The 10,748-nt window shown below is 46.9% G+C and overlaps 1 protein-coding gene across 1 annotated transcript; it reads left to right on the forward strand.

The window, feature by feature from the left end:
* The first annotated feature begins 1,857 nt into the window (after positions 1 to 1,857).
* PTGR3 (prostaglandin reductase 3) lies at positions 1,858 to 10,249 on the forward strand. The gene is made up of 2 exons (XM_064705736.1): positions 1,858 to 2,684; positions 8,500 to 10,249. Exons 1-2 carry the CDS (start codon positions 2,383 to 2,385, stop codon positions 9,422 to 9,424), a joined length of 1,227 nt encoding a protein of 408 aa, XP_064561806.1. The 5' UTR covers positions 1,858 to 2,382; the 3' UTR covers positions 9,425 to 10,249.
* Positions 10,250 to 10,748: the final 499 nt, after the last annotated feature.

Here is a 10,748-nt window from a genome sequence, read left to right on the forward strand (position 1 = left end):
TACACCGGATGGGAAATGTCAGTCACTCCTCCACCTTCCAAACAGTCACAGATCAAACAGTGTCACCACCGGAGAGGACTACTTTTCTCTCTTGCTCTCCCTTTTTTTTCTCTTCCACAAATCGAAGATTCTTCTGCTACTAAATATAACGCAAACACATTTTTTATCATGGATTTTTTTTTTGCTGATCTCGATCTGCAACAGAAGAAAAAAAAAACCCAAAAAACAAAAAACAACACACACACACAAAAAATTTGCCAAAACCAAGAAAAACCCCGGAGAGTGTGTGCAGAGAGGGAGGGGGGGAGGAAGAAAAGACATTCACTGAGTGGGACAGATTAACGTGAACTGTCCCCCCCCCTAAACTCCTGGGAGAGAAAGAGATCCACTCTCCCTCTCTTCTCTTTTCACTGAAATATAACACACATTCGGATCCCAGGGCTCTCAGACAGTCTCAACTGATAGACAGACACATCGAGCTGCTTTTCCTGCTTCAGTTTGTTACTCCTCCTCCTCTTGCCCACGTCACCCTGACAATTACAAATAGGTCTCACACAAACCCATACCTGTCAATCTTTTTAATTGCTTTGTTTTCATTTTTTTCCCTTTCCCAGAGCTAAACAATATGACAAAAAAAAAAGTCTTAATACAGCACGGCATAAAAGATTCCTCATGTGAGACACGCGTTGAGGGGGTTGTTATTATAATCCACTTGCTGAAGTGCTGCGCAAGACGCATGTGCTGATTTAACTTCAGCAAAGGTCTTCTTCCAGCAAACTTAAAAAGAGAAAGGGAAAAAAAAAGAGGCAGGCAGGAGATGATACTTCGCCGTGGCACACGTCTACCCAGCATTGAATTAAAAATGATTTATGGGAGATTACAGTTCATCCTTACTTTAAAATACCAACAGATTGCAGAGCGAGAACTGCAGCATATGAAACATACTGCTAATACATTTTGCACAGTATGTGTCTGGGGATTTATATAATGTTAGCTGCGAGAACAGAAGGGTTCTTCCCTTTTTTTTTCTTTTTTTTTTTTTTTTAGTCAAGAAAGCAAATAAAAACTACCCAGCTGATTCCTAAAGGAAAGCACTTGGAACTGCAGTTTTGTTCTTTTTCGGGCAGAAGGGGATTTTCTTTCTTCTTATTACCGCACAATTAAGCATTGAGCTGTTTATACTGGTAGGATGGAGTTAATTCTGGGAACTATACGCGACATCAATGCAACATCTCTATTATATTGCCTTTCTCCACGCAGTTGTACCAAGTTGGGATTGTTGGCTCTATCACAACATTGACTTCGGTCCCTTCACCCAGTTGATTCCCTGCGCAGGTTCCCTCACCCAAACGTAACCTACAAAGAGAGATGACTAATTTTTTTTTTCTTCTTTTTTTTTTTTTTTTTTTTAAGAAGAAAGAAAGAAGCAAGGAGGGGAAAGGAGGGCGAGATTTTCTGGCAGTATCAGGGATCGGGGGAAACCCCTGCGACCCAAGCCAACTGACAGCAGCCTGTTACCCTTCCCCTCCCGGCAGGACAGCGACGGCGGGAAGAGCTTCGCCCGTTTAAATCCCCTCCCGCGGCAGGCGCAGAGCCGCCGCCGCCGTCTCGGGGTTGATTCGTAGCACCTTGCGAGGAAGTGAAACGTTTCGCACGGAAGGGGCGGAGCGTCCGCCCGCGGGCAGCGGCTCCTCGGCGGCGGCTAATAACAACATTAGGAGATTAGCTGCAACTTCTCCCCACTTCTCTAACCTTTCCTGGCCGATAATTTACCGTGCTTTCTTACTACTCTTTTTTTTTTTAAATTCCCTTTTTTTTATCTTTTTTTTTTTTTTTTTTTTTTTTTTGGTAGGGAGATACCCTCTTTTTGTGAACTAAAGAACGGGGTGGGGGGGCTAATCCGAGGCGTTTCTCTCTGTCCGTCTGTCTATCCTCCCCTCTCCCCCTCGCCTGTTTTTAAACCCCTTAGTTAGAGGCAGGGTGCAAATTAAAAGCCACCACCACTACCATCTCCTTTAGGAGATACTCCGGCCCGCCGCACACCTGCCTGGCTGGCAAGGCAGAGCAGGCAGGCAGGCAGGGACTAGCGGGACGGACGGCCGCGGGAGCGGGCCGGCCTCGCCCCTCGGTAGTGCCCGCGGCGGCAGAAGACGAGCGGCTGCTGCAGGGGGACCATCTTGCCGCTGCTCCTCCGGCGACGTCTCCGTGCGGCGGAGGGGCCGGCTGGGAGGGGAGGGAGAGCCTGCTGCTCGGGGGCTCTGTTTACGTACACACATAGCTGCGAGCGGGGAGTTTCTCCTGCCGGCGCGTCCTGCGAGCTGCCTGGAGAATCCCATTCGGAGCTCTGCCGAGCGGGGCGGGAGAGGAGAGCTGAGGCAGGGCATGAGTTTTAGCGCGAAAAGCGGCGCTTCGCTGAGCTCCCGGGCAGCGCGGTGGTGGTGGCGGCAGCAGCCGTCCTGCGCCGCGGCAGCTCCTGCCTGGTCCTTCGGCGGCAGCTGGTCGCGGCCCATCCTGGACATGTCCTACTCCCGTCAGTTTCTGGATTTCCAGGGCTCGTCCATCCCCAGCTCCATGAAGAAGCTGGTGGTGACGAAGCTGAGCCAAAACTTCAGGGAAGCGGTCACCCTGCAGCAGGACTCGCCCGTGCCACTCCCGGGAGACGGAGACCTCCTGGTCAGGAACAGGTGAGCCCCCGCCCGCCCCCCCCGCGCCGCGGCCCCGCGCCCCCGCCGACTCCTGGCGCCTTGTGGCCTGCTCTCTCCTCACTTCGGAAACCGGCTCCAAAGTTGTACCAGCCGCCATCTGGCGACTGTTAATTTCATTTTATTGTTGTTGTTTTGAACGGCTGGTGCTACAGCTCTGTCACCCTTATCCACGTGTGTGGGGGTGACACTTCCTCCTCCTGTGGCGGGGCTGCGTGTGTTTGTCTGTCTGTGCGCGCTGCTCCCGGCGTGCGCCTGCCCGAAGGAAGAGAGAACACCCCAGGGCCCATGTGCCAAAGGGGGGGCGGGGGAGGGGGGAAGAGGCGAGTGTTATGTTCGGGCAGTGCCAAGGAGCAAGGAGGGAGTGAGACAGAGGAAGTGCTCGCAGGGCCCCTCCCTGGGGCCTGCCCGAGCTCGTTACACGCACGTCGTGCCCGGGGCATGAGTGTGTCCCCGGCGCACCCGCACAGCGCCCCGGCTGCGCGGGCGGGCCTGGCCCGGCCGCTGTCTCTCGGCGCGGCCCCGCTGCCCCTCACGGCGCTCTGCGGCCTCGCCCCCGCGCAGCCGTGACTCACCGGGGAGGCCGCGGCCGGGCCCGCCGCCCGGGCAGCCCCGGCACCACCCCCAGCCCGGCGCGCCGAGCGGAGGGGGCAGGGCGGCCCGCGGCCTCCCTCGCAGGACGCAGGCCCGCTGTTGTTGGTGGCTTTTAGAGAGGAGCCGGGTCGGGCGAAGTGTGAGGAGGTGACATTTTGTTTAGCATAATGCTCCGTAAATCCCACGTCCGGCGCGGTGACCAGCTCGCCGTGAAATGAAGACTTCGAGAACCAAACGTGCCTCCCCCCACAGCTGTATCCATAAAACCTGTTTGTTCTCGGTGCCTCTTTCCTAGACGCCGTCCTTCCTTGCGTAAAACTAAGTCTATTGAAGTTCAGGGGTTTCTCTGCTCACGAGGGGATGCCAAAACTCCGGGAACTTTGGAGCAGACTGCTTGGCTGGCATGGGAGGAGAGCAGCGCTCTCAGGTTCTTGTCAAGCAAGGGAATCATAGTAACAAATAGTTTGCCATGTTCGCCGTGGGAGTTTAAATGTATTAAGCAGCACTAAGTTGGCTTGAGAGCAATGCTGCGAGGTCTGCTAGGGCAGTGTGTGACTCTGTGCGTATGTGTGACATGTATGTATGACATGTATGTGTCCATATGCAACACACAAATACAGGGCAAAGAAGTGATAAGGAGAAAGAGCAGGCGTTCTTCCAGGAGCTGACCAGAAAGCTGATGTGGCGCTTTAATTCGATGCTGACATCTCCCACTGGGATTTCTGAGACCCAAATTCCCTCCAAACCTCGGCAGTGTAAGACACTGTGTTGCTGCATCCACTAATGACTGAAACAGTAATGGCGTGCAGCAGCCATCCGGCTGGAGTTAAATTCCTTTCTGTGGAAGAGGTCGAAAGACTTTGAGATACAAGTAGCAAGTACTCTGCTTGGGTGATGCAAGGCTGAGCGACATCCTTGTTTCTCAACTCCCCTCCCTCCCACACATGCACTTGGAGCTTTTCTCATCCAACTCCCCCGCCTGCCCTCCTGTAAATTTTTAAAATTTATTCCTTTTTTTTTAACAGCTTCCAATGTAACTCTTCCCATCTCCCTCTCCTCCCTCCTTTTGCTGGGTGGGCTCCTGGGTGCTCGTGGGACATGCACACTTCATGGTAAAAGGGCTCGTACCACGCTAAAGGCAGGAGCTGGTCCACAGATTCAGGCAGGCAATTGCTGGGCTTTAACACATCAGCCTGTCACACACATGTTCCTCTACTGGTACACATGCCTGTGTGGGGATGAAGGGGAGGAAGAGGTGAGTGATGAAGTCTAGATGTAGAGTTCATACATTTTGTATTACTTGTGGCATTTCTTCTGTCTTTACTGTTCCTTTCTGAAGAATATCATAGAAGACACAGAATTACATTACTGTAAAACATTCACTGTGTACAAGCTGCAGCAAGAAGCAAGTTCTGAATGTTTTCCCCTCTCTCTGTCAGTCTGGAAAAGGACTATCCCATCCTGAAGGGATGAGTCCCTGACTATTTAGTTTTTTAAGAAAACAAACAACCAAGCTCAAATACAACTATACATTTTCTTATAGGTAGAAGCATACAATTAAAAACAAAACAATGAAATACTTGGGTTCCAAGAGGGCATTTTCAGATTTGTTCATTTTAGTCCCAGTCACGCCCATGAATAGTATTAATTGCTTTGAGCTTTTCATGCAAAACAATCGTCATTCACCACAATAAAATCTGGTTTGGGATTTATGGGAATAGGAAATTAAAATCTGTGTGTGGATAGATATTTTAAAATAAGATGCAGTTAGGGGAAACTTTCTTCTGCTTTAGAGAGCTACGCCAGCAACTCTTATTTCTACTTTTTATACAGAAAAAAATAAGCCATCTTTTACTCAAAAATCTTTCAGAATTAGAAATTAATTTAAGCTATTTTTTTTTTTTACTTTGACTCTGTGTAGTAGAGAAAGGGGAGGGGAAATGGTGATAAATCCTTAGTGAAGCCATTTAAGTTTTGTATGTCTGTTTGTCCTGTTTTCCGGGGGGGGGGAAGAGAGGGGCGGGTGTGGAAGCAAGGGTTTTCCATTTCGTGTCAGGACAAGGGCCTAAGGCTGTGGAGGTTTGGTCCTTCTTAAAGTTGTTGGAGGATTTTCGAGATTTTATTGATGAAGTGACACATTTCATTGCCAAAGTAACTGTAAGAATTTACTTTTGGGCTGGAAGATGGGAACAAAGTTTTTAGAAAAGGGAGTAAGAGGGGTTGAGAAAGTTTCTTTTTTTGAACCAGGGGACTAATGGGATGGGTCCCAGTGGGAAAAGTAGAGGGCTATTCCTGCTGGGTGTTTGGTCTAAATAATGTTTTTCTTGCATAGTGCTGGTTTGGATGACTTTGTTTTGTCTGTGTTTAAGGCTGTGATGCTGGTTTTCGGTGTCTCGCTCTTTGTTGTGGTACACAAAACAGCATTTCTTCCCCCGGCAGTGTCCTCCTGTTTTCTATAATAAACAGTACGAGGGGTTTCAACACTGCTTAGTATAAATAAAACGGGTGACTCAATGTGCACAATTATTTCGAGAAAAGCCAATCTCAGGCTTTTTTCACACCCTGCCCCAGGTTTGCATCTTGAAATGAAAGGGGCAAAGCTCAACTAGTAACTTCTAAATTAAAGCACAGATTTAAAGTAAGAAAGTGAATGAAGGCAACACAAAATATCTGGAAGGTGTCTTAAAACCCACTAGCACCCTAAGTAATTGTTTCTTCCATGCTCTCTACTTTCGTCGGTCTCGGAAGTTAGTAAACTGATCTTCAACTTGTAATTCGTACTTTTTCCTACTTTTAAAAGCAAAATAATCTGTGAAACTGCACGCACATCCTACCACCTCACTTCTGTCAGCTGGAATGACAAGGCAAATTAGACGCTATGTTTTAGTCCAGACGGTGCGTATGATTGTTTTAATGTGCAAGGAATCTAAGACTAAACAATCTTGTTAAAAAAAAAAGGGGGGGGGGAAGAAGCCCTTACAACGCGACCAGGAGTTTTGAGTTTGCACACAATAAAAAGGAGGTTTAAAAAAAAATAGGGGGGGAGGGCTAGACAGCAGGCTGCGCTGATTAATAGTGATGAACCCAGAAGCCCAGGGAGCATCATTTCCCGTGGCACGGCCGCCCCGCAGAGACGGTGTGTGTGTGTGTGTGTGTGCGCACGGGTGAGTGTGCGGGGGCAGGTGGCGGCCGGCCCCGCGGAGAGCCCGCATCCCCTGCCCGGCGCGGCGTGAGCGCCCGGGCAGCGCCGAGTTGCGCTCCCCGCAGCCGCACGCACAAGTTCCCTGCCGCCCGGGCGGGGAAGGGTTCGCATCCTCTCCGGCTGCGGAACAAAAGCAGCGGTGCGTGTGCGGGAGCCCTGCTCGGCAGGCGCCCGGCCCCCCGCACGACTTACCCTTCCCCGCACGCAAAGTTTTTGTCCTCGGAGTGTTTGGTTGTGCTACCTGCCTTTGTGCTCCGGCCGCCAGCGTGCAGCGCCGAGAAGGGGAAGGTCTTAAAACCAGGGGGGCTTGTTCTGCTGTCGCTGCGCTGCCTGCCCGTGTCGGGGAGCGCTGCCCTCCGCGTCCTGCCCGGGCAGACGAGCGCCGGGAGCGGGAGCAGCGAGCTGAGCCCAGCGGGGAGCCCGGACCTCCCTTGCGGCTGCGGGCCGGGGCACAGCGGGCGCCCCGGGCTGGCCTGGCTGCCACCGAGAGCCCCGGCTGGGCGAAGCCGTGGGGCCGGTGAGGGGGCGAGCGCTGCTCTCACCGGGCTCCCACCCTCCGCTGCCCTCCACAGAAGTTGGGGTGTGAGAGCGGGAGGAAGCTGGTGCAGCGCCGGCACGTCTCGCCTGGCGCCCGAGGGACACGGGAAGCTACAACTCCGTTACCAATTTTTATACATCTTTTAGCACTCCTGTACGGGAGTCACCGCAGAGCGGGATAATAGAAGATTTTTTGTATCTGCGGACAAGACTTAGGCATTTTTTGTTGCGGCAGAGCGGCGAGTTAAAGGCAGGATTACGGAGAGCTACAGACACTTTTGCCTATTTTATGCCTGGATATGTTTACGCTTACGTGTCTTTTTATACAAAACGTTGGTGAAAGTTTGAAGCTCCCCATGCTGTAAAGAATGAAGAATATCAAAAGGAGCAAAGCGGTTTTAGTTCTCCCCGCTCTGTATGCAAGCAATTTAAAACTACACACATATACGAGCTGAGCTTGTTGCTAACTGCAACAATGAAAAGTGCAGTTTGCCTACTTCTGCAGCTTTTGCATGGTGTCAAGTACACCTTTTAGGCTGTCACATCCACACACAGTAACAGTCCTGGCATGTGCCGTTTCATGTGTTTCTTTTTTACATTTTCCAGTTAGCAGAGCCTTCCCCAGTCTCGCTTCTCTTGCCTGTGTACATAGTTACTTTAAAAAAAGATCTTTGTATTTGAGCTAGATCATAACTTAGGAATTATCTCCTAGCACTTAATCGAGTTATGAGTATATCTTTATCTTTCTCTAAAAAAAAAAAAAGCCATCCATTTTCACCTGTTAGAGGTCAGTAGGACTTGATATTCAGTTTTACAATTTTACTCCTTCTCTGCAAGGTTGTTTTGATGTGTTGCAAGTAATTTATATAAAGAAAAATATTTTAACATTGACATTAGCTACATCAAAAGGCAAATTTGCTTCAGTGACTCCATCAATTAAAAAGTACTTGCCTACAGTAACATGACCTTGCAAATGACATCGATAGTTAATATGATCATTAGTCATTAACAGTATTATTATATTCAAAAATATAAATTTGTTGCCAGAATCCACATATTTACTGCTCTGCATGTTTCATTCTTCTGTGTTTTGAAATCTTGTATGAAGTGGTCAGTTAATTTTCACACTTTAATCTTTTACAGATTTATTTTCAACTTCTTTAGCTTGGTCAAGTGGACCTAAGGAAAATATAAGGGATTTTGTTTTGTTTTGGGTTTGGGTTTTACTTTTTACAGCTTCTTGTTGTTTCTTTTTGTTTAGAAAAATTGTCTGTAATTCTAGAATAACAGAATGGAAACTATGGAAGTCTGATGAAAGTAATCTTTGGAGTCTGCTCGTTATTCAAATATACAGATAATTAGAACAAGTCTTGTACTTATCCCACAAATTTGAAAATAAGGTTTCTCATACGATGAAAACTTGGTAAGGAGTAAATCTCTTAAAACATTTTTGTTTTCTTCTAGATTTGTCGGCATCAATGCATCTGATATAAACTACTCAGCTGGTCGATATGACGCCTCAGTTAAACCCCCCTTTGATATAGGCTTTGAAGGTGTCGGTGAAGTGGTAGCGTTAGGACTCAGTGCTAGTGCAGATTACTCCGTGGGTCAGGCTGTGGCCTACGTGAAAGCAGGTTCCTTTGCTGAGTACACAGTTGTGCCAGCCAGACAAGCAGTCCCTCTACCCTCAGTGAAACCCGAGTTCCTCACTTTAATGGTAAGTGGCGCAACTGCATACCTCAGTTTGAAAGAGCTGGGAGACCTGTCTGAAGGCCAGAAGGTTCTGGTGACAGCAGCAGCTGGAGGAACGGGCCAGTTCGCTGTGCAGCTTGCAAAGAAGGCAAACTGCCATGTAATCGGAACCTGCTCCAGTGATGAAAAGGGTGGCTTTCTGAAATCTATTGGCTGTGACCGTACCATCAACTACAAAACTGAAAATGTCGAATCTGTGCTTAGGAAGGACTACCCCGAAGGTGTGGATGTGGTGTATGAATCTGTTGGAGGAAAGATGTTTGACTTGGCTCTCAATGCCTTGGCTATCAAAGGGCGCCTGATAGTTATTGGGTTTATCGCTGGCTACCAAAACCCCACTGGCCTCCAGCCCGTTAAAGCAGAGTTATTGCCAGCAAAACTATTGAAGAAGTCTGCTAGCGTCCGGGGTTTCTTCTTGAACCATTACCTTTCTGACTACAAAATGGCTCTGCAGCATTTGCTCAAGATGTATGAAAGAGGAGACCTGGTTTGCGAGGTGGACTTTGGAGACATGTCTCCTGAGGGCAAGTTCACTGGCTTGGAATCTGTATTCCGTGCTGTAGATTACATGTACATGGGAAAAAACATTGGAAAAATTGTAGTTGAATTACCTCACTCTGTCAACAGTAAGCTGTAAAAACAGAACAATGATATAAATCAGAAGAGAGAAAATGGGCACTTTATGCCTCAGATTTACTAGAAACAATTTCTTTTTTTAAGCTTAGTAATGGATATTATATTAAAAAACAGCATTAAAGTGTTAATAAAAAGGGATGGGTTGGCTGGGTTTTTTTCGTTTGTTTGTTTTTATTTTCTTAGAAGTGTTTAAATCAGTGGCTGTAGCAGGGACATAATGGGCCTGTGTTTGATATTGTCACTTAGGTTAGCATGAGACAAGAACATTGTTCTTGACAGAATAAGTCTTGATGCAGAGGCAGATTTAGTCTGTCAGCCTGATTTGATAAGACTTCATCTGTAGTTCACCTCAGAAAAAAAAAATCTTTCAGCAATTTTGATTCCCTGATTTAAAAATAAAATTGTTAGAACAAGAATAAGTAAAGAATTGTATCTTTGGGTTGCTCTATTAATCTTTTGAAGTTTCTAGGAAAAAAATGCTCTTGATTTTCTGTCACAAACATGATAATCATAATTCAGTTGCATCATGGATCATAGTAATATTCCTTGACTGGTTACACAGGGAAATTTATCCTCCAATTCTGACATGTCAGTAATATTAAGCAACTTGACTTTTTTTTTTAATCCTGTCTTTCATAACTATAAACAACTGCGCAATTTTCTTTTAAATCTTTAACTACCAGTTGCAATGTAGTCTCATTTTGTTGCCTTTTCATTTTGTTGCCTTTTCATTTTCCACTGTTTATTGTCCAGTCTCCCCTTTAGTCAGCTATTGGAATGGGATTTTGAGCCATGTTCATGTGTGTTCATGCCCTGTATATTTTTTGAAGATAAAATAAAGTTTTTAAAGCTATTTAAATATTTGTGGCATTTATTCATAATTATATGTTTCTTGGTGACTAGGTCTTTTTCAGATATTCTGTTTTTTAGAGTTATTTGACTGATCATTCTTCAAATGGGAAGGGACTTCTACTTTTACCAAATAGTGCTTCTGCAGAAGCCCTCTTACAAGCAGCAGGACCATTTTAGGTCCATAGTCACAATACCTGGTACACGTACTGATGCTCAGCCATAGATTTTCCAGTGGATTCAGTTAAAGGGTTTTGTAAAGTTTCAAAAATTCTTCTTCACCTAGTGAATATTATTAATGGTACATACAGTGGGAATTCCAGCTAGAAGCATAATATTTTCCAGAACAATAAAATACTTGAAACTGCTTGCTCTACATCTTTTTTTCCATAGCAAACTTTTAAGATCATAAAGGCCAATTTTGCCACATCTTTTAAAATTACATTCATTTGTATCTAGTTGAAGAGATGGAAATT

This window comes from Zonotrichia leucophrys, chromosome 2 (genome assembly GCF_028769735.1).
Source record: "Zonotrichia leucophrys gambelii isolate GWCS_2022_RI chromosome 2, RI_Zleu_2.0, whole genome shotgun sequence".
Lineage (NCBI taxonomy): Eukaryota > Metazoa > Chordata > Aves > Passeriformes > Passerellidae > Zonotrichia > Zonotrichia leucophrys.

Excerpts from the sequence above, each read along its gene's own strand:
- PTGR3 (XM_064705736.1), top strand. The coding sequence starts at position 2,383 with ATGAGTTTTAGCGCGAAAAGCGGCGCTTCGCTGAGCTCCCGGGCAGCG. Across the intron at positions 2,685-8,499 it reads GACCTCCTGGTCAGGAACAG|ATTTGTCGGCATCAATGCAT; the intron begins GTGAGCCCCCGC and ends GTTTTCTTCTAG.